Raw genomic sequence first — 24,924 nt, 5'->3', positions numbered from 1 at the left:
ACAACTGATTTATTTGGGGTCTGGATTAGTTGTGCTATATGTAAGGGTGCTGACTGTGGAGGAATGTAATTGAAAAATCGTTTGAGTAAAACATATGGGTAAACAGGAGTAGCCTCACACACAGGAGTGCACAGCTGTGGTTGACAGGTAATCAGCACAGCTGGTGCTCGTTACCTTCACGAGGCCATCTACAGGTATATAGGCATAGCCTGCAAGATGGATATAGCTGCATGTCTTGGACCCTCACAGCATTCCAAATTATGCTGCCTGTGTTTTATTTGACACCCTATTCTGACTTTTTTTTCCATAAACCATTTGGTTTTACTCTACTTAGTCAAATAAAATCACTTATTTGATTGGCTTATTTACTTATATTTACATTTTTACTAATAATTATTTTCTTGCCCCTTCTAAGTAATATACCAACTGGCTAATTCATAGTCTGTTTTGGTCTGCTCATCATCCAGCACCATGGCTACACTCACCATGTCATTTGATCCCTCTGAAGGGATCTACAGCCTTTAAGGTGTGACGGCACTCTGAAGAGGAAGCTCCAGAGCTTACAATTCCTCAGTGTATCTCCGTCATTTCATTTGTGTTATGGTCCTTTCAAATGTGCAGAATGTGCATGTTTGAAGCCCACACTTTGGAAGCTACTTTCAAAAGGCAACAGGAAACTAAGCAACCTATAGTGCTTTTAGTGAAATAATCTAAATAGTGAGACAAACCATACATTCCTACAGAGAAAAGCCAATTATTCACAGCTCATAGTTTAAAATTCTGCCATTTCAAAGGATGCAGTCTTTATAAAGAACAAAAATCACTACTGCATATATTTACCAAACTGAAAGTATCCTGGATCCCGTTGACACAATAAGGCCAAAGCGATTACCATGACTGAAAACAGTCACAGCATTCTCTGTTCTCCTGCTACTCTCTTTCCTGATAGCCTTTGATGAGACGCAGCTGATTTAAAGACAGGGTGCTCCTTCTGTGTTTTCTTGAACAGAAAACAGTAATTTCATATCATTCTGTTCATAAAGTAAGCCCTGCCCAAACTACCCCAACCTTGGTGGTAATTACCTTGAAAGGAACAGACTGAAAAAAAGTGTATGCATAGAAGCTGGAACACTGTACAAAACTGCTGTGTGAATGTCAACACACATTAGCAGTGGGCTCTCCCCACAAATGGCTTGCTATCTGAATGTTTTCAATGGATGTTTTAGTGCATTTACGACCTCTGACCCCTACATTTCCTGTCTGTTAGGCCGCAGGATTCTGCTTCCTGCTCATGCTGCTCTCCCATTTGTAACATATTTGTAAATCTGCATTTGTCCAGATGGATGAAGGATTCCTTCACACACAGAACTTAACACATGTTTATCATGGCAAACAAGGGGTCACAGGACCCCCATTTGTCTGTGGATCAGAAATTGCCCATGCCCCTTGAAAATCTCCCATAGTTATGTTCAGTACACTTGGCAACACAGATCCAAATTGCGTCGCAACCAGGAGTCTAACATTTAGAAATATTCTTTTGCAAATAACTGATGAATATTTATTTTAGACAGAGAGCTAATGCATGCAGATGATACAAGCAGAGACACTTTATAGTGATAGGAAAAGGTTTGGTAGTCCCTGATCAAATTGCATGTGCTGTTTATTTTCTATGTGAAAAGAAGTTAATACAACCTAAGCAGGGAACAAACTTACACATTTTCTGTCATTTTAATGCACAAATACTTTTTAATTTTCTGAATTTAACAGACTGAAAAAACTACAATTTGCTAGCATAATAGTACATTATAATATAATGATAAGCACTATTACACTGTTAAATTACTAAACCCAGTCAAACTTAACTCAGTTTGCTAAAAACAAGGCGGTTGTGGTGACATGACTCAGATGAAGTAGAAAAGGATGACTCTTTATATATCACACTTTCTTCCTGTAGTCTCCCCACTCATATCCTGCCATCAGTATTCAATTTCTTACAATTTCCACTCTGAAACAGTATGCACTTTTGTCTCCTACTTGCACACAACTGCATGCCAGCAATGGAGAAACTGTAACTTAACTGTTCTGATATCACAGAGTGTGCATGTGTGCGTGCATGTCTGCCTGAATGTGGGTGTGCACGTGCGTCTGTGTGTGCGTGCGTGTGTCCCCACAAGTCACTAGCAGTATGCATATTTGTGTGTGTGTGCGTGTGTGTTCTGAAGACCTCTTTGTTGAGGATCCCCTATGGCACAGCCTGACCCTTCCCAATATGAAGCTGAGCTCACACAAACGTTGCATTTTTTCACCCTCCCTTATAAATAATTTTGTTAATTTTAGTGCCAACTGAACGAACAATACACAGTATGAGGAATGACATTAATGCACAACTTGCACAAATGTTATTCAAACACTGCACAAACATCTCACATTTTAGGCTTAAGAAATGTGAGCTGTCAGATGTGTTAATAGCTAGCAGTGGCCTTAAAAAAACCAATAATAACAAGTTAAATAAATTTGCATGTATCTACGAGCTTCTTCCTGAAGCCTTACTCTATTTGGAATTTTTTCATTCTTGTCTTCTGTCTTTAACTTTCTCTTCATCATTTGTGGTTTTGTACGTGGCTTCTCACAATTTTATCAGCGTTCAATGACCGGAGGATCTTAGATCCATCACTAAGAGTGTCCAATGATTCTGTCAACTTCCCAGTTACAAAAAAAAAAAAAGACATTCCACTGCTCACCTCATCCTGCCCTTCTCCCCCTTCCTCCAGAGAAGAAAGAGTTACACTGATGCTTATATGAAAAAACAGCCATTAGGGTGGAATGCTTTAAATGAGCATGCACAGCAAACAGAGTCACACTGTTTAATCCCGTTTAGCTGCCCTCTCCTTGGATTTCCCATTTTTTGTACATTTTGGCCACTGATGACATCACATGGAATGCCAGTCAGGGGAGTCAGTTAACTTGGTCAAGGCACTTGTATCTCCTGGGGAAAACTCCTGCTTTCAGTAAGTCTCTAAATCATTTTGAGCCAACAGGGTGAGGTGAGATTGGATACGTCACATTTGGAATACATGAACATTAAATTGGACCATCTAGACCCAAAATTTTTCCATTTTGAATGACTCAACAGTATTACTATAGCACATGGTTTCCATCCAGCCAATAGGCCGAGAAGCCAAAAGAATTTGAGAGAAAAATGGAAATTTACTGATATAATTCATGAAATAAAGGGGATTCAGGGCTCTTGAGATGCAAATTCAGGCACTTTTTGCAGTTTCTGAGATTCTGTAGACTAATCATATGGTGAGCTCCATATTCTTAACATTTAAAGTTCTTTCTCCCTTCCACTGAAGCTGAAATTGTTAAATTTGAGGCTCCTTATGAATATTTATGAAGGGGCATGGCCAAGGACAATACTTTGGCAATGGAAGCTCTGCCCTTGGGCATACACTTTAAGAGAAGCATGGGATGATTATCAGATGACCAATCCCACAGGAAGTGTCTGGTTATGCTTACGCAGGATTTGCAAATCGGAAATGCATGGCATGCAGCGGTAGCAAGTTTCTGCTAAACACTTTCTTTTCAGGTCATTTTACAATCTCAATTACATTACATTAACAATTTGTTTATTAGAAACCCTCATTTACATTATATTACATTGCATTTATTTGACAGACACTTTTATCCAACGCGACGCACAATAAGTGCATACCGAGGGTCATTGGAACAACTACAAAACACAGATCCGATAAAGTACAATATTCATTTTGTAACAGTTATTCATAGCTATGAACACATTAAGTCCAGTTCACACAGTAAACATTACTCTAACCTAACCTATTCTACTAACTCAAGATAATGATCCAAAGTACCATAAGTGCTGGATGGAGGTACATGTAACATGAAAGTGGCACAGGAGGTACATGTGTGGCATGAAAGAGGGAGATTTAAGTGATAAAAATGATCCCAGATTGGGAGTGCCCTGCAGAGTGGTGATAGTTATTTCATGTATAGTCTGAAGAGATGAGTCTTCTGACCAGGGCTGAAGATGGGCAGTGAGGGAGTGGATCATAGAGGAACAGGGAGTTCATTCCACCACTGGGGAGCTAGGGTGGAGAAGCTCCGTGGTAGGGATGATTGAGAACCATTTACCTGGATGACAGGGGTGCAAGTCGCCCTGCTGCCACAGAGCGGAGTGGTCGAGCTGGCGTGTAGGATTGAATCATGTCCTGTTAGTAGGCGGGGGCCATCCTGTTGGCTGCAGTGTAGGCGAGGGTCAGGACTTTGAACCTGATCCAACCTGATCTTTAAGAAGACTTGCATATCTTACTTTCTTTTATATCATAAAATTAAATAGCTTTCTATTCACTGAAGCAATTGAGCTAGTTCAACAGCAGTATATTTCAGTCAGATGTAAGAATGAAAGTCATCTTCCTGTAAACTAAAAATGATGTTCAAAAATGTTTATGTGTGCCCTGAGGATACAAGATTTCTTGGTGATGGATTGTTTCCCTGTGATTCTCTGTAGCCTAAGAGAGAGAAACAGAGAGGGCACTGAATTGGAGAACAACCAGTTAAAGGCATTGTGTTGCCTTAATAATAAAAACAAAAATGAATTTTAACTAATTCCCATGTGATTACGGGCCCAGAAGAAATCTTTTAGCTGGTATGAAGGCTCTGATATGGTCTTTATCTGCCCATTAAACCATTAAAACATCTCAATGTAGTGCAGCTGCAGCTGTCATTTGTGAGTGGAACTGACCACCACATTTTCACAACTTTCCACGACCCCCCAAAAAACATTAGCCTGTCTTAGTTAGCTGGGTCTCCATCCTCCCACTGAATTTGACAATGGTTGGAACGATGAACACTAAACGAGCCAGGGCCACATGATGTGAGAAACTGGAGACATTCCCTCGGCCCCTCCCCCTGTCGTTGTCACAGCTCCACCCACTTTTTATCACACACTGTTTATTTGTGGAATGAGAGGAGGACGTGGTGTCCACCCATCAGTGTCCCCAGAGTCCGTGTCATTAGCGTGCCCAGAGAGGACAGGAACACAGTGTACCGACCACTGCAGCCTGACCACGAAATAAAACAAGAAAGCCAGAATCGGAGTGCAAGCACTTTGGTTGCAATGCTCCACTGCAGGGATGCAGGTGGCTCATTCCGTCATACGAGAGTCAAATTCCAAATTGGGGAGAGAACGAAAAAAAAATTGGGAGAGGGCAGATTCTTAAAAAAAACACCAAAACAAAGCTGATTCAGATTTTTCAGAAACCTCAATATGGTTCAAATTGTTTGTACTTGTTTGAAAAGCACTTTCAAGGAAGAAAATGTTTGTTTTTATTCAGTGATGTGTCAGCTGACATAAAGCTTTAAACATGTACTGGAATAAATAATATATGGAATATTTATTTAGAAACCTTCTTAAGAGGGGTCAAATACTCCAGTTTCAAAACTTAGTCTGTTAGTAATATTTAGCAAACGTGCCAAAAATTGTTTTATAAAAAGATTTTAAAATGGAGCAACATTATTGAATACAACTTATTGTATATAAATAATCCAGAGGGAAATTTGCTTTTCAAGCAGCACCACTGATACAACACAGCCATTGTAAAAGATTTCCTTAAACCCAATAAAAATGGTACAATACAATAAATAGGTGCATCATATGACCTGCAGTGCAGATTCAATATCCAGAAATTATAAAACTGTTTAATGCACAAAACTAGTACATTAAGTGCAAAACATATAAAAAAGACCAGAACCATGCGGGATATGTGTTACCTCAAAATGGTAAAGTTAAAATATTCAAGGCTAAATCAAGACCAACATAGTTAGAGAGCACATACTGTGTATAACATTCTGTTGTGTGCACGTCACTGCGGAACCAGCTACCAGAGGAGCGCCCAGCGCTCACGGGTCAGAGCCACAGGTCTGACGTTAATGCCCTCAGGGGCGCTCGGTTTGCACTGCTCTGTGCGCTCGCTGGGCCACAGGCCTCCCCTGGCCGCTCGTTCCTCCACATCGTATTTCCACTTAGCTGTAGAGTGGCTGAATGCCAGACCACTGTCCCATGTCATGTATTTAAGTATTGTGGCAGAAGGGGAGGGAGCAAGAGAAGGGACTCAACCCAGTCTAGACGAGAAAAGAACCAGTTCCTCCCACCAGTGGGTTTGGAGGGTGTAAGCACACTGCCAAAAGGTCATGACCTCTTAACCAGTCTGCTGTCAATTCCACAGCTTGGTCCATGCGACCCTAGCTGACTGGTAGCTGGCTGCAATGGACTACAAAACACATTTTTTAATGTGCTAAGACATGCTATGATGAATAAGTACCCACAAACTACCATGTAGCACTCGCCGTTCGGACAATGCAAAATACCGGGATTCGATCAATGTTTTTTCAAAACATTAAAGTATTTGTAGCTTTGGCACATTTAGCACAGTTCAGCAATCACCAACATTAACTTGCCAAATTGTTAGCTGTTGTAAAAAAACGAACATTTTCATTGAATGGAACGTCAAAAGTAAGGAGTAAGAAGTTTTTTGCCTTTGTGACACCAGAACGGCACTCATCACTAAAACAGGCTCCAAAATAGGTCAAACCATAGTGCAATTCCCAAAGCCTGGCCTGGTTCAGGACCTTTATCACGTCAGCCACAACCATGTCTGGAGGAGAAGGCGACTGAATAGCATACAGATGTACAGTATATGCTTAATGTGCCAAAAAATCAGACCCTACAATGTCTGCTATCATTCAGATTCACATCCATGGCCAATAACTTCCCTCAGATGTATTCTTGGCTGACGTATCCCACAGTTCCTTATGTCTTCACTCCACAGACTGAAAGGCAGTTAGTTAAATACAAAGCTGAATCCATCCACTGAATGCATCCAGATACTATTTGCTTTGCCTTTTTATGACTTTCACACAAGATAACTCTACATTAAAAAATGACTGACATGTGTTTGAGACAATGCTTGATGAACAGATATCTCTCTTAAACCGGCTCCTTTTGGCAAATGGCACAAAACTATTTTCCAGGTCTTGATGGTGTTTACTACGGTCATATACACTGCAGTATACAAATGAATCTAATGGACACTTGCATACTGCAAAATATGACTGCTACTCACTTCTCAGCTTAGAAAGGTTCCAAGACTAAACACTTTGATTATACAATGTTTAACTGAAACACATATCTATCTTCTGCAGACAAAAATATAAGAACGGGGGGAGTGATCTTTTATTTACCCTAATAATATTTATATTTTTGCTGTCTCACTGTGTATCATTGCCTGTTTGATTACAGTGACCATTCTAAATAACGTGTATATACTATTCCATGTGTTTTCCATTTAAATTAAAAAATGCAATGACCTCTGAAGCAACCCTAAGTCTTCATTTATCCAAGACCAACATATTAACTGATCCCTGTTTTGAACCACATTGTTGTTTGAACAATTGTTCTTTTCAGTTTTACAACCACTTTCTGGTGAACCTTTAATAACAAAAGTGTTTAGTCTTGGCCATATAAACTGGTTGAACCCACATAACCCCCTCCCCTTCCTCAAGCCTGGCCCCATAGCACTGGCCAACACAGGAAGTTGCCTTAAACACAGAGGGGCCACTTCATGAGCTTGAATTTCCTGTCTAGGGCAGGAGGTGTGGGGTAGTCTTGATCATTGAAGGACTGATGATGACCGCAGGGCACTTCTGCGGTTGCACAGTGTGTCATAGTCACCACAGCCGTGAGGAGTCAGACCCTGCAGACCGTCTGTTTCCTCTAAACCAGGCTGCTCATTTACATTTACAGTTATTTATTATCAACTTTGCAATGAACAATAAAATCAATTGGACAGAATGAGAAAACTCTTGGAAATGTGGAGACTCCATGACACACCAATTGTGGGTCCATGTATTGCCACAGTCAAAGAAAAGGCTTCAAAATGGACCCTTCCTGCTGGTCTCCCTCAAACCTGAGTCTAACACTGCCTCTGCTCTGGGCTGAGGGTTTAAACCAGGGGTGCCAACTCCCACCGGACGAATTCCGGGAGATTTATGACGGTCCACAGTCCATTCACCGCAGTTCTGTGAAAGGCTTGTGTTAGCTTTCTCTGGAAATAACTTACCCGTGTAACACGTGTGGGGAGCACTAAACAAATGTCTCACATCATTATTCATATTTTTTTGCAATTTGTTTGTTCCAATGGAAAAAAAAAAATTCTTCCAGGAGGCCAAAGGAAATTCCGAGAGACTCTTGGCTAATCCAGGAGAGTTGGCAACCCTAGCTAAAGCTGACGACAATTATGTGCAATAATTTGCCAGTTTACATACACTTATGTTAGGCACAAGCACATCTCAAAGCGCTTTACTGTAAAGGGAAACTTTTATGTATAAGTGAAGGTGTCTCCCATCCAAGTTCCAGCTGAGGCATTTAGGCATTTGGGTACATAGTGATATTGATGCTGGCATATCCAACTACAGAATGGTCCATGGCCTCAGTTCATGAGGTTCAGTGACAAACTGTACTCTAGAGCTGTTCATTTTCACTTGGCAGTACTCAGCTTACTCTCGCTCTAGTAGTATATCCTAGTTTGACTATGGCTGAGGGGTTTTGTAACTGGGCATACTACAATTCCAGACCTTTCCAGACATTTCTTAATGACAAGTTTAGCTTCTGTCTCTAAAATTTGCAGATATTAGTAGTTCACACATTATTTTGATCATTTTAGGCTTAGCATATTAGTGATGACTCATTTCTGACGAAATATGAAACTTTCCCTATTGTTGGCTGACTCCATACAGTGCATGTTTCTTAACCCACATGAATAGAGTGAACTGTGGTGCTGACATTCCTCAGACTCCAGTGTGGACAGCAGGGTTTCCCTCAGCCCTTTATAGGAGAGGCAATACACGTCCCCTAAATCACCCAGGGCCTATAAGGGAAAAATGCTGAAATAGGCACTTGCTGCATTCCGTTATAAAAGATAAAAAAAAGTAGGCTCACAATTAAATTAACGATGCAACAACGACCTGTCGTCTTTTAAAAACACTTAATTTTCTTACCAACTGCAAGCCTAATTACTGCAATAGAAGCCGGTACCTAACCTAGCAGCACATGTGGTCCCTGCAGAATACTATCGCACGGTTGATTAAAATGTTGACTGAATGGTTTGAAGATGATGAAATAATACCCACATACATATTTTCCACTGCTGTTAGTTCCTGAAAAAAATATTGAAGAAGCCCAATAGTTCATAGAACACAGAATAAGTCAAATTAAACAAGTGGCCCAAAATGGTTATTAAAGTTATTCCTACCATTTTGCACAACTCCAGTTCAGTCTGGACAACTGACACATTTAGATTAAATATTTTAATAAATATGTAAGTGCATTTTTTAGTTTGGCCAGAAAACCCACCCAACCACACCCCTAGTACCTAGAAGCAGATCCAACCAACAGGTGGTGCTGGGGTGGTGGAGAGTGAGCGCGATATCTGTGCAGTAGCAGTAAAGCAAGCAAAAGCAGTGCAGGCAATCAGCAGCACCGGAGGCTTTGACTCTTGGTTTAAAAATCCATTGGTGATGTGTGCATGTGATTGGATGTGTATGAGAAAATGTGTTGCATGTATGTGATTGGTTGATTATGAAAACGTGTGAGAATGTGAGTGCTTAGGCCAACTATGATCTGCTGCAACAAGAGTTCCCTGACTGAACTTGATGCCATCTTCAGGTTCTGTGGTGAGACTAACATCACTATCATCATTAAACAGGCTGTCGACAAAGAACACTGGATAGATGCTAACCATGTCAAAAGAGTGCAAATCTGATCACTTCAATGAGACCATGGGAATTGGAGGCATATGCTGTGACTGACGTTGTATGGCATAGCCTCTAACAGAGTAAAAAAGTTAGCAGTGAACTTAGTAATGTTGGTCATGCAACTGGATCAATAATTTCCTTCCAGAATTTATGTGATCAGAACATAATAATAAATACAAGACTCCTAAGTGGTATTGGTCGGAATCCCATGGTTCGAAAGCAGTTTGGCATATGCTGTGAAAAGCACAGATGTTGGGTAACTACGCTTGTAAAAAAGGTATCTCCTTGTTAGCATGCCTCTCTTTTTCCCCCCTCACATGAAAAGCACTTCTATTTTTCAGTTGCTGTCACCCACCCAACCCCACTCCCTGGTTAGCACCTACCCTAAAACATTTTCTGGGGGAAGCACTCGACAGTCTGTTTGTAAAAGATAAACTATACAACATAAACAATCTTCTTTGTTCATCCAAATCCAAGCTACAAATCGAAAAGGGGAGTCATTGGCAAATTTTAGTCAGAATTTTGGCCATTGGACTCCAAGGAAAACTTGGCTTGCATAAAAGCAAGGGAAACTCCGGTCCAGCAACAAACTAAAAATGTCATCCTCAATGTCAGCCATGGCTATAGCTAACTAATGACTAACATCTTTTAAAAATGAACACAGCTGTATTTTCAAAAAGGACATTTGAAACTTGTGCATAAAATAAAATTTCATGGTTTTAAGTGATAGGTCAAAGCAGTAAGAACATCGATAGTGTACAATATACACTACGTGAACCAAGATCTATGATAAACACTGTTACTTCCTTTTTCAGTTTATCAGACCATCCTCTGCTCGAAAGGCAGTTAGATTTCTAGGGAATTGCTGAGGTCGATTACATCAAGGGAGGGACCTGATAAAAGGTCAAGACCACTTTTCTCTCTCTTACCCCTGGCACTGTACCTTCGGCTAAACCAATCACGTCTAAGGATTAATTTGACATTAGTGGATATTTTCTTCATACTCTCCTTTGATAATTCTTCAAATGAAGACAATGCTTTCAATGCTGACCACATGGCATGAGAACAAAAGAATGACGAGACTGATGCATGAACCAAATCTGTCTGTCTTTACAGGAAACACTTCAATACGGCAATAAAAAATGAGTCTTCTGTTTCCATGTATGAACTGCCAGATGACATGCACTTGGGTGGTTAAAACATTCTAATTGCAAAGATGTGAAAGATGGTTTGGTTCCAGTGCCATATTAAAAATAAGATGTGTTATGTTTAATATAAAAATATGTACAAATTTAGAATCTGTATTGCTTCAATAGGCCTCTTCCTCTTGCGTTATCGGTGAGAATCGTGAGATAGTCTCTCCAGAAAAAACTAACATCTCATTCTCAATATGTTGTCTTCTCCAGAGAGCACATGGACCCAGAAAAGCATTTCCAGAAAGCAGCAGTGCTGCACCATGTTGCCATTTTCAGTCTCTTAAAACAACTTTTTTGAAACCGTTTTTAGATTTATATGACTTTGCATTGCAAAGTTTAAATACCCTTCATTTTTTACCTGATTGTTGTTGATCTTGCCCTGCTTTGTCTTCTCAAACTTGCTGTTGTGTTGTTAAAACTGCTTTTTTATTTCTGCCTTTTTGCTTCATTTCAATTTTATCTTGAGCATACCTTGAAAGGAATGGACTAAAGCCCTCTATAAATAAAAGCATTTATTTTTGCTTGTCTTTACTATCACTTGTAAAGCCACATGCTGACCCTATTTATGGAGTGAACATGAGTTTTGGAACTCCTGAGTGATTCTATGGCAAAAAGCCACACATTGTAGACTTCTCAGATCATCTTCTAAAATGGTTTCACACAGGGAAAGAAAATGTAGTGTCATCATTGCAACAGGATGCAGGCATGTAAAATCGCAAAACCTCACTAAACAAATACAGATGCATTTTTTTTTAAAGACAAAATCCTGTCAGCATTTCTCCTGAGCTCCACATAATTACCACACCCACCACTGCCGAATCAAGTAATGCATCATCAGATAAGAGAAAATACTTAGATTACTTTCATCCATTCTTCACAAAATAAACTGATGGAACTAACATCCAAACAAACTCCTTTTGGTACCTTTAAGTAACAGCTTTCCCTCACAATTTCTCTCTCCATTATTCTCTAATATTTTCAGAATTGAGCCAAATGTACGAAAACCATTAGTTATTTCCCCACTCTCCTCTATATTGTTTGGTAAACATTCACTGGATTATTCTTTTACTATTATTGACTATTATGCCCCCCCACCCCAACCTTTGCCCTGCAAAGGCCTTTGGATTGCACTTTATCAATTTATCCCTGATACTTCCAGAACACAGCAAATTTACAGGCGTGCCATCATGAGTAACCTTAAGTCTTCAAATGATCAAAAGTTTGGTTGTTGGCAAGCAAGCATGCTGGTTAGTTATTTAGCAAGCTAGCTACCTAGCTATGTGCAAAACATGTTCCTGATGTGTGCCAACGAAACCAAGATTGCATTAGGTTGGGACTGGGAACGATACCGTACCATTAACATTATTCATTTACAAGTTTTTAATTGAAGGATTGTTGTGAAACAATATTTTTGCTGTATTCAATATATTCAATATTTCAATATTAGTGAAATTGTTATATTGCTGATATCAATATGAGCTTCATATCGAAATATCACTGGACCCTTGGTGAGACCCCCCTCCACCAAAAAAAGAGAAAAGAATCTAGCTTTGAGGTAATTGGACTGAAAAGCTTGACTTTCACAAAGGTTGAATCATCAGAGATATTTTCAGTCTGGTCTCATGTTGGTGTCTGAACATAGTGATCTACAATGTAAGTGACCTTGCTGCCAAAGGGCTTTTAAAAGATGTAACAAGATGCAGAATCTTGCACTTATGGACTAGGGTTTTCCCACTGCAATATATGACATAAATGACAATGACTAATCCATAGAAAAATGTCATTTTAAAGAAATAAAATGACAGGAATGCCTGCAAGACTAAAGCACTCAACGGCCACATAGGATTCTCGAGGAACAATTCTCCAGGCAGGTCCAATGATTGACAGTACTTGTTCTTCCGTAATCTTAATTACGAGGAGCTCAGTGACCATTTTTCATTCAATTTTTCAAGGCTAAGTAATAAGCCAGACAACATGAGACAATCGATGGGTCTGTGGACAGCACCACAGGGTATATTCTTTGTTTTTGTCCGGGTTTATTTTACAATCTACAGCAAAAACTCAATTATCTGCAGTTACAAGTGCTATCAGTTAAGCACTAATGATACTTTTTTAAAAAGAGCACTAACCACATTTATCAAAATATGTCACAATAAGGCTCAAAGGCTGTAGGTTTGCTCTTTCGGACAACATGTTTAGGCATTGTTTCTTTCATTTATCAAATCCATGAAGTTGTCTAAGCCCTAAAAATCAAGAGAATGTTTTCGCCCCAAAATTGCAAGAATGTGACCCAAAGAATGTGAAGTTGGATGCTCATGGTTTAAAGTGCATCCAGTTTCCCTGTGGGCAGCCTGATATCTGAGTTTTCCTTTAAATATTTGGCTGCCCTCAGGAAAAAAAAAGAAACTCTTGAAAAGACATTTTAGCTATTGCTTGCAAACTTAAGGAATTTCCCCAGCATAAAATCTGCTCAGTTTCACTTTCACTCATACATTCTTTGTTAAATTTGATTAGGTCTGTGGGTTCCCTTTAAAATGCATATTGCTCCATTTGACATGAGACAAAAAAAACTATCCATTTGTCATTTTGAAAAAATATCTGGAAGAGCGAAGATGACTGAAACAAATGATCATAAAGGCAAAAAAAAGTCTCCCTCTCACTTACACACACAGACGCACTCACACACACACAATCCATGTGGAATACTTTTAACATCTGTTAAAACAAAGGGTTCAAACAGATGAGCAAGCACTTGTGCCAGATCCTTTCTTACTGCTTCACAAAATGGACTGGATTGGGCGCCCTATAGGGTTCTGCAGTGGTCCAACACGGAACTACATCAGTGACATAATTCAGGAACAGCTGACTGACCCTTAAACCTACTGTATATTACTGATGTCATTCAGAAGACAGCACCAACGCTGCCCAGGTGTTCAATATTTTATGGGGGTAGGGTTTTTTTTTACCTGGAGAAGGTAAAAATGGTTGCAACGCTTCCTCCCATCTCCACTAAAAAGCATTGCACTTGCATCAACGTAATTGGCAAATGATAAAAGTTTCGACCCTGACGAGAGCACGTTGGTTCCAGTGTGTCTGTTCTCATTTGTTATGCCCATATAATAAAAGAAATCTGACCATCTGCTTTGTGTGCCTTGGACTTTAGATGATTTGACAGTAGCTTCCCTTTTCAATTTGAGGTATTCTGAGCTGAATGGACACCAAAAATACGCCCGGTTTGACAGTAGTTCAAACAGTTTGTACAATTCTCACATCAAGACTCCACCAAGCTCAAATTCCCATAAAGACTTCAATCACACTTCAAGTTCATTTAAATATACAGAGCAGCACAGAGGTAATGGCTTAGGCGACAGTGGAGAGGGGCCTAGTGTCATTTAAAACCGATAGCTTTTTAACCCATTGATCCTAACAGAGATCCAAATGTGTCAGAATTCCAGGAAGATTATGTCCAAGGCTTCAGACATTTTCCAGCGGTCTCAAGCCAAAGTAACAGAGGCTAACAGTTGCAATAGCATCACTTGACTTTACAATGTGGTTGAACATAAATAAAAATGTTTTCATATGCATTATTAAGAAGGAATAATCGCCCCACGATATAAAGTATTAATCAGTCTCTTTATCAATCATGATTTTTGGGTTACCACCATTTACAAACACATTTTCACACACCGCTGCACAATTCCAATTAACAATATAATTCTCAGCCAGTAGTTTCAAGGGTGCAACAGGCATTATTGTCCAGGGGGGCCCATGTCAGTGTTGGCCAACCCCTCGTCCAGGAAAACCATGCCAGTATTTCATGTTTCTCAATCTCATTGCTTACTTTCCCCGAATGACCACGCACAGAAGGTGTTACGGTTCTGTTGTGAAATACAGAACTTGAAGGCCTTGCGGGAGGTTATGGGTAACCGTGAATGTGGCTGAGAGCAAATGGCCTGAATCAACCCGTAACAGAGTATTGCATGGTGCTCGGTAGGGGTAGGTTACCTCACTCCTCCCCAATATAAATCAACCCTGATCAGAAGACCTTGTCCTGATCAAACCCAGGCCCCCGCCCCCACCTATGTGTCTGCCGCCAAGGAAAGCGTGCACTGTCTCCTCTCCTCTGACACTCAGGAGCAGGGGCAAGACACTGAACAGCACTGTCTGGACTGACAGTAGATAGTAAGCCAGTTATTGGAAAGTGCACCATTGTCTTCCTGCTCCATGATGACTAAAGTCTTACTTCATATAACATTCTGTCACTGCTATACGGTACCTCCTGGCCGTTTGAATACATCTTTTCACTCGATGTACCTTCCCAGAAGACTAATTATTATGATTATCGTTCCCAAGCTTCCAGCTACTAATTATGCCGCTATAATTACAGTATATGATTGAGCCATGTGGACAAATGGATGCATATTCAGGCCAATAAGGACCACTTCATTTTATTTCATTTGAAATCATAAGAAGTTCGTAGAGGAAATAGAACGGAAAATAACTGCCATTACCTGTGTCGGCTCGCTGCTCTCGCTCCATTCTGCGTCTGGGATAGGGACTGAGCTTGCCCCGCGTACAAATTGTACCGCTGTGGATAAGACCCACTCCAACCTCCTTCAGAGAGCGTCAAAGCCACAAGCAGAAAATACGGAACAGTTCCTGCCATTCCTAATGAAGCACTCATTAAAATACAATATAAAAAAGCGCTCCCAAAAATGATGAAAAACAAGCCTGAGATTTCTTACGCAGATCTTTGGTCAAACTCCCCAACTGAATGCGCTCCTGTTCCACAAGAACAGCAGGGGAGAGCGTAGTGAAAAAGAGGTGACGCACTCGGCCCCGTGCAAGTAGGGTAGATTCATATTATCATTCCATGGTATATGTCCACTGCCTCAGCGGTGGCGTCTTTGATTGTTTCTCTTTTCAGCAGGCTACCTGAGCATTTTATAGGACCACTCTTGGGTGTGAACGCAAGTTCCCCGTCTTCACTTTAAAACAGGTTAAATCCGTTTTTTACTCATATCTAACAGCTGTCGGAAAAATTCAGGGATATATCCAGGCGAGATTCACACAAGTCTCCCTTTTGTTCAGGCGCGGGTGCGGGGGAAAAAGTTTTCTTTCATATGCGGCAAGTTTTTCTAATAGAGGAGAGGTGTTCCTTTCGCTGCAGCGCACATCTGAATCCCTATTCTCCACCCTCCTCTGTCCATTTCCCCCTCTCCCTCCCTCTTTTCGTTCCACAACCCCTCCCTCCGGTATATGCACCCAGCCCCCTTCAAATGACATATCTCGAAAAAGGATCACACCCACTACCATTTCGGAGAAAATACGCACGTATAAAGGTCGTTGGGGCGATTTATCCCAAGAAGGAAAATCCTGGCTCACTGATTCAAAGGAAATGGATTTCAGTTCACAGTGTTTTAAGACCACGCGCGCTTATATTTATGAGTCAGCCAAACTTTCCGTCAGATTGAAAGAACAGTTCAGGGCGATTGGATAAAGCGGTTTTGGAGATCACCCACTCAGTATTTCTCATCTTAGGTTTCTTAGGAAATGTTTCTTGTCTCGCATCCACACATTTTTCTTTATGAGCAGCCGGATCTCTAACCAAATAACATTGCTGCATCTGTATTTGATTAACTTAATAGGTCGGCATTACTGTTGCTAGTCAGGGACCTCGGCTATTTTGAGAAATTGTATTGTTCTTTATTTTTAATAAAGAATAACGACTGACATCATTTCTATTGTTATTCTTAAACATTTTGTTTACTTAAAATTGTTTTGAGCAGTGTCATTGCTTTACACGAAACAATCTGTGTTTGAGAATGTAAGTTAAAGTGAATTTAAGTGATTATGTGTAAATTATATAAAGAGGCTTTCATTACTCTGAAATGTGTAATGTGTTAGCATGAATTCATTCCAAGCATTGATGGAAAAATACACACAGCTATGACAAATGGATGACTAATTATGTGTATTTGTTATTTCGCTTATGTTGGGATTTATGGTGTCCTTTGCAGAGCTGACCCTCCTTTTTGCTTTATTTTTTAGATGTCTGGATTTTTTTTTGTCTAATCACTTCATTTTTAACCATTGCTAGGAAATTTGTGCATGCATGTAAAAGTAGAAACTAAAGGAAATAACCAACATATTTCACTAGAAGTTTAAGTTTGTCATTATTTATTTGAGGACCATTAAATAGGTTGGCAGGCCATTCAGTTACATTTAGGATTTTTAAAATCACATTGAACACTGAACTGCATGCATAAAGTATTGTTAATTTTGGTATTATCTGGGACTTGCCTACCTTCCCAAACCATACAACTGCAACAGACATGTGTGTCAGTGACTCCACCTAAGCCACAAATGCAACTAATACTTTATATTCACATTTTCATGTACAGTTGGGCAGGGAAACCTAGCCTTTTATTTTGGTGGTTATTCATGCTGTACATGAATATCCATGAATAACTTTTTATTTTGGCAGTGAACATTATTCAAAGGGAAATCCAAAAAAAAGAAAGAGAAAAAAGGTTATCTAGAGGGGGTCAGGGGAGCCATGGTGTAATCTGAAGAGGTGAGCCTTCAGTCTGCAGTGGGAATCTCATTCCACCACAGGGGGCCAGAACAGAGAGGAGGCGAGACCTGGAAGCGCAGGCATGCAGGGAGGGGGTGCAAGACTCCCAACGGTAGCAGAATGCAGGGGTCTGGCAAGAGTATGGGGTCTGATCTTTTGAAGCAAAAAAGCTGCTTGATTGGCTAGCGCTAAGGTTTTGAATCTGATACGTGTTGATCTAGGTAGCCGGCAGCGGGAGATGAGAAGGGAGATGACATAGCTGGGTCTGTGGAGGTTGTAGATCAGATGAGTATCAGCATTCTGGATGAGTGCAGAGGTCTGATGGCAGAGGCAGGGAGGCCAGCAAGCAGGGAGTTGCTGTAGTCTATTTGGGAGAAGCCCGTCTTCGGCAACACTATGGCTCAGTTGGGCCGCCATTACAGTCAACACCTGCATGGTGAGCATCAGATTCCAGATGGCAACACATTCATTGAACAAGAACACTTCTGATCATTGTTAGATGTGGCGAAAGCCCTACATTATGTAATACATTAAGATAAAAGTGCCAATGCCTTTGTACTTGTTTGTTTGTTTTGTTGTACAAAAGGCTTTTGCACCACATAATTGCAGCAGAGAACCTTACCACTAATTTGGCCCAGAGTGGTATTTGTTATATTCTTTGGGGGGTCTGTAGGGGAAGCCCCACCCCCCAGTGCATGTGATAGTCCTTTCCACGTGTCACTACAACACACATCATTAGGCGTATTTCTGGTAAGCAGCATATCACATTGGAATGCGTGTCATGCACATCCTCTGTCCTCTCTTGGCCCGTGACAGCTAGGCTGAGCCTGCGAACCAAAGACCAGAGGCCGAGGGCGTTGGGAGAAAACAGCTGAACTGCCTGATGGGAGGCAAAGAGGCGTCGGGAGGGCGGAGCCACGCGAAGGGTCAGAGGTCAACGGCGGGGTAGGGAGCGGCACGCACGTGCTCCGAAGAAGCGGAGATCGCGGACGATGGATGACAACGCCGGGCTGGGTTTAGACGGCCGCCAGCGCCTGCCCTCAATCGACCTTTCCCCCTGACAGGGGCGGGTTGAGTAATGAGCCAAATCACTTTCGCAGATTTCATGGGGGGGGGGGTTGGTCCCCCAGCACACGCCACCTGTCAACCCATGTCCTGCCTATGCAGAAAAACGACATGGGTGCTTGCCCTGGAGTATGTTTGTCCTCAAGAAGAAAAGGCGCTCTTCAAGCATGTTGCTCAAGCTCTTAAATATAATAAGCACTGATGTGGATCTTTCTAAATTTTCACCTGTCAAGCAGAAGATAATTGATGAGCTTTTGGCCTCTACAGCTCCGTTCCTGGGACTGCCCTGCTTCCACGCAGCACCTGCTGAAGCCATACTGAGGAGACTGTGAGCTTTGCGCCAAATGCAACACCAGAGACCCCGAGCCACTGAAAAGCCGCTTTGAACAGGCGATGGGGTTTCCACGAAAAGCGCTTTCGGCTTTTGTGGGGCAAACATATAAGGGATGGAGCTCACAGAGACGTGGAGGGTGAGGGGCCCCTCAGCATCGAACAGAGCTGGAAAGAAAAGCGTGAAAAACACAATTCATCACTGTCTTTTGGTGAATGAAATTCCACATTGTTTTGGCACGTACCGTAAAAATGCCTTTGATGTCCCGAATGCCATACAAATAAAGTATTAGGGTTTGAAGACGCCACAATGCTACTTTGCACTGGCTTTGATAATGAGGCAAGGCACACGTCATATACCATTCAACATATTTTATAAGAATTTAAAAGCCCTTCCTTTTCCTCCTTCCTGTGATTGTGAAATGCAGGAGCTGAATAGTTCTGATCAGAAGTCCTTTTATGGATGTCAGTGTTGAACAAAATGAGTTGCACAACCAACTAAATTACATTTCCAATAATATTAAGCCTGCATTCATTTGGGCCGGTTTTAGTGTACTGTCCCAAAATGTCCCAGTTCCTATGTGTGTCCCCCCTCTGGGAACCAAATACCAAATCTGTCCCCCGCTGCCCATTTTGTTGCTCTGCTGAACTGTTTCCATCACAGTGGTTGTTAGGGGGATTTGCAAATAAAACCATGGAAAAGCAAAAAATAACTAAATATATAAATAAACGGTCTCCTGCAAGATAACTGGAAATAATCTTAGTAATGTGCGCTCTTGCAAAATCACCAAGATAACAATGGGGGCCCTGTGTCCTTATCCCTGTGCTCTTGCATTGTGGGGACATTACAGTAAAAGGAGGCAGGGACCAGCCGTCGAGCTGACATTGTCAAGCTGTTGTGCCGACGCTCCCACAAAAATGCCGTGAGTCAGACTCAGGCTGTTAGGGCAGCACTGTCGTCGTCCAGTCCGACACGCAGATCTGCTTAAAGCCGGTGAGTGCCTAAGCCCATGTCCACGGCTGCATCCACGCCTGCAGAATGTCACGGCCCTGAGTTATACAACCTCATCTCCAGGCACCCTGAAATGACCACTCTGGGACTGGGCGGGGGGGGGGGGAACCTTCCCTCAATAAAGCTGTTAGCGTTTGACACTTTTAGCCAACGGCCATTATGGGCCGCATTACTGGGTCTATTTACCCTTGTGCCCTTAGAACCATATGTAAATCAGGGCATCACATACCATAGATCTCCGAGATATATGCGGTGCCATATAAACAAGTAATAAATAACAATGATTGTGATATTTGATTGGTCTTTCAGTAACTCTGGGGCATTCTGGGGCTGATATGAAGAGGTGGAGAACTTTTTACGGCACTTTTACAGCTATTGAAACATATTAGCTGCCTTCTGATATGCTAATGACATATATCATCTGCCTTCTGATAAGGCAAAGTTGCAAATCAGCCAACTGCATACCAAGCAAGGTTCAGACTGATGCTTTGGGGGGAGGGGTATGTGTGCACAGTGTTAACACAGAGTTCACAGAAAGCGCCTGCCTCACATTCAAACATAGTGCTCATAAAATTTTTCTATCCCTCATTTGGGAATTCTGAGTGGTCGAAGGACCACCCACACACAGAAGTTACTGTAGCTGTTGTTTTATTGTTCATATTGAGGGAGCATATCTTTTATTACTGTAAGGATGTTAATGGGTAGCTCTGAGGGTGACAAACTCTGTTATTACAATGTGTGCTGTACTGTTCTGTTCTGAGTGACTTCCTGTTTAATGGGATTCTCAGTGCCATTATATCCTGATACTCTAGCACGGTCATACACTTTTAACTCATCTCCTGTCCGTCTGGAAGATAAAAGATGATGAAACAGAAGAAGATGCATAGCCTTTCGGCCTGTAACTGAAGTGCATGTTTATTTCAGTTTACCTGTTGCCACTTTCTCTAGCAGCTCAAACCAGGCTGGCCATTCTCCTCTGACCTCATCAAATGCCATCAACAAGGCATTTTCGCCTAGAGAACTGCCGCTCACTGGATATTTTATCTTTTTCGGACCATTGTCTGTAAACCCTAAAGATGGTTGTGCGTGAAAATCCCATGCAGTTTCTGAAATGCTCAAACCAGCCCGTCTGGCACCAACAACCATGCCAGGTTCAAAATCACTTAAATCAGCTTTCTTCCCCATTCTGATACCTGGTTTGAACTTCAGCAGATCGTCTTGACCATGTCTACATGCCTAAATGCATTGAGTTGCTGCCACGTGATTGGCTGATTAGATCAGTTGAACAGGTGTACCTAATGAAGTGGCTGGTGATTGTATATATATATATATAAATTGGTAAATATAGTGATTTTTTTCAGCAATTGTGGCTACATAAAGCACTCTACAATGAATGCCTCTCATTCACAGAGACACTCGCACACCAACGGTGAATGGCAGCCAAGCATTGGGATTAGAGGTTAGGCGTCCTGCTCATTTGTTCTTTACCGAACTGAACTCCATGAAAACAGCAAGATTACTACAGAATCCAAAACAAGCCCACTGATTGCACTGGATTTAGCTTTCGGTAATTTCGCTTCTCTGCTAGCCTTTAAGGTTTTGTTTCTTCTAATGTAATGGCTGATCTGGGATCAAGATAGGCGTGGTAGCCTTAGATTAAATCTCTCAGGCCGGCCCGCCCCGGCGGTCCTCGGATGCCACAGGGGACCAACAATAAACAGGAGCAGCATTCGTGACCCTTGACCCCGTAAAGGGACAAAAGCTGTGAGCTCTGAGTTAGACCATAATACCTGAGTCTCCCTTCTTAATAATGCACTTATACAAGAGGTCGCTCAGATGTGATTCGGACGTTTATTTATTTTCAGATCGAAAATGCGTTGCGAATAAATGAACTTAAGTGGTGAAAAGCCAATATGAACGGTTGTTATAAAAAACTCTATTTGAAAAACTGTTTCGATCAGTATTTGAAAATACTGAGAGCCTTGGCATGCTGTATTTTACAAAAGATCGTTATCTTCTTTAGCGATTATTGTCTTACAGCTTGAAAAGCAGTAAATGCTAAAATGTGCTCATGGCAAGCCCAGGTGTAGGAAACAATGACTTTTTGTGATGGTCATTCCTCAGTAAACCTCACAGGAGATAAGCGTGCGCATGAGAGGAATGTATGCGCTCTACCTTCCCTTTCAAGGGGTATAATGTTTTATACCCCCGAAAGACCCCAAAGGTTGTCCCAAGACAGCCCAGTGACCCAGAAAAATTGCATTAGGGGATGTTACCACACATTTATAAATCTTCTGTGTAAAGGTTATTTTCTCAGTCCACGCTTGGTATGTCCATTTAAGGACCTCCACATTTAAGCTGCAGGAAAGGCAAAATTTTTCATGAAAACTCAAAATATATATCAAGCTGGAAATAAAGTATTGTATTATATTACAGTCAGAGATAGACCTAAATATTATATTTCATACAATGGCTCATTGTGCGTTATAAGCTGGTGTTCAATGGAAAGGCAGCAACCTTAAATAAATGTAATGTGCTGAATAAATCTTTTTAAAAGCTGAGAAAAAAAAATATATTGCCTAAGATTATTGTCTAAATTGATTAGTTTATTATTGATTTAAGGCTCAGGTGTTTGGTCACCAGTTTTTTTGTGGCATGCATTTCTTGTCTTATTGCTTTCTTGAGAAACACTTAATTTAGGAGTTTTATGAAGCCCTACACAGTGGCACTTAATTTTAGTGCCTTGCTCTTGGCTAAATCTCCGGTGCCCCATGAAGGATTCACCCCTGACCCCAGGGGTCACAGGTCACTAATCTCTAGCCCTTAACACTAAAATAGAATTACGTTATGTAGTCGTGACAGCAGGGACGTGGGTGTACGATGTCATTTGGGAGACTGGTAAACTTCCACAGCTAAATTCATAAGCGATCCTTACTCATTATGTCGAAATTGAATTGAGGCAAAAAATTAAAACATTTAATCACACTGTTTTCTTCAGAAAAACTGTGCTATTGTGTAACTTATGTACCCAAATTCAAAAGCATTGCCACAGATGTACAGGCTAATTAGTGAGGAACTGCCAATCCAGAAGAGCTCAATCAATTTTATTAAAAACGTAATACGTTGTACTCATTGGACTATGTTATGAAAAATATTTCACAATCTCATTGTTAATTATTTCATTACCATAGGCAGCGAATATGTAGATTTATATACAGGTTGTGTGCACTTGTATTTGTGTTTGCACAATCACAATCAGCAATAAGGACACCACCGGTAGTAAACGTATGGACAAAGCAAGCCAGCAGGACAAAATGGTAGATCCAGGTTATTTTCTTCTCAGAAGTTTCCAGATTTGTTAGCTTACAAATTGCATTTCCCCCGAAGTGAATTAATGCAGCAGAAATGTGCAGTCAGATTAAGTGACAGTAATGATAGGGCGGTTAGTCTAGTGGGGCGAAAAGCGCAGGGCCACCACAGCTGAAGGCTTTGTGGCGATCCGCACGCCGCCGGCAGTGTGCTTCTGTATGACCGCCATCTAGCTGTTCTCTGAGCTTAGAGCAACACGCCATTAAAGGCTCTACAAGCAGAAACGCTCACGTGTTGCACCAGAAACAAAGGTCTTCAGGGAGGGCTATTCGGCAACACGCATGTAACGGCCTCTTTGATGCGAGCAGGACGTTTTACACTTCTGCCGTACCAAATCATGACCCCTTTCCCATCCGTCACACGCGTCGTCTCCCCCCTTTTCCTGTCGGTAAGGGCCCTCGGGCTTTTTTGATGCTCCCACATTTTGTTCTCGTTCATTTCAATAACCTCAGACCGCACAAGTATGAAAAAACAGAAACGCTGGCGTGCCGCGAGTGATGAAACCCAGCCTGTAGGATGGGTGTTATTGTCCTGAAAGGTGTAAATATCGTGGCTGGAAAGCAGCGAATGTTTCATCTCATTGGTGACCTGCAGATGGACTCCTTTGAGGATAGATGGTCTGAACTTTCTGCGTGGAAAAAGATCCCAGCCTTCATATTTCTACACATTCCATAAGTCTTTTTCAAAGTCCTGTTTATCCACACAAGCGAGTCTTCACATTTCACTTACATTTTTGGGGGGTATTTTTAGTGCCGTTAGTTTTGGACACCCATAAAAGGGTTGTGAATCTGTGGAAGGCCATGTCAGTCTGCCAAGATTTGATTTAGTAGCGCTGTTAATAAGTTTGTTTTTTATAATAAGAAATTGAGGTGCCTTATACTGATGCAAAAGTGTTGTACAAAACGAGGAACATGGGGGCATGGTGGTCATGGCAACTAAATCTAAAGTGAAATGGATGGAATAACTGCTTTCATTCCAACTGCTAAAATAAATATATTCAATCAAACCAACATGACAGCTCTGTTCTCTCTTGAAAAGGTTCCACGATTCCCAGTTCATGGGAACAGAATTATTGCCAGCCGAAAATATTTGGATCTGATCTTTGTAGATGTTTGAGCTGATGTTGCACAGTGCGCTCGGAATAAGAAGGTGGCATAAAAAAAAGTTCGAGAAAACCTCATTGTATGCAGTTATTGAATGTTTTCATCCCTGGAAGTCTGCACAAAAAAAAGACATTTCTAGCTGCATCGTTGGATGACTTTATGGCGCCTTTGTTTGTTCTGTTTTACGGCGGGGCTATTCTCCGTCCATTTACCTGTTTCCGCGTGCTGCCCCTGAAGCCGGTCCAGGTGTCCGGCTCTCGGCAAGGCCCACTCCGCATTCCAGACAGTGACCACTTCCCCTCTCCCGGAGGGGAAATACCAGGAAGCATCGGTGACGCGAGCGTTAAACAGGTGAGACACCCCCAGCACCGGGGCCTCGGGGGCCTCGCATTGCAATCAGCCGGGTTATACGGCCTGTCTGAAGAGGCTTGGCCTCTC

General features: G+C 41.5%; 1 protein-coding gene across 1 annotated transcript in view; it reads right to left on the bottom strand.

Moving 5' to 3' along the window:
* The window catches only part of emilin1b (elastin microfibril interfacer 1b), a 29,906-nt gene extending 13,664 nt beyond the window's left edge, over positions 1–16,242 (bottom strand). Inside the window, exon 1 of the mRNA XM_064331960.1 lies at positions 15,542–16,242. Within this exon, the coding sequence (XP_064188030.1) occupies positions 15,542–15,714 (173 nt within the window). The 5' untranslated portion in view covers positions 15,715–16,242. The remainder of the gene's footprint in view (positions 1–15,541) is intronic.
* Positions 16,243–24,924: the final 8,682 nt, after the last annotated feature.

The sequence above is a fragment of the Anguilla rostrata genome, chromosome 1 (genome assembly GCF_018555375.3).
Source record: "Anguilla rostrata isolate EN2019 chromosome 1, ASM1855537v3, whole genome shotgun sequence".
NCBI classification, from domain to species: Eukaryota; Metazoa; Chordata; class Actinopteri; order Anguilliformes; family Anguillidae; genus Anguilla; species Anguilla rostrata.
Note: the sequence above shows the minus strand (reverse complement) of the source record. Positions and strands in the feature narration are given on the sequence as shown.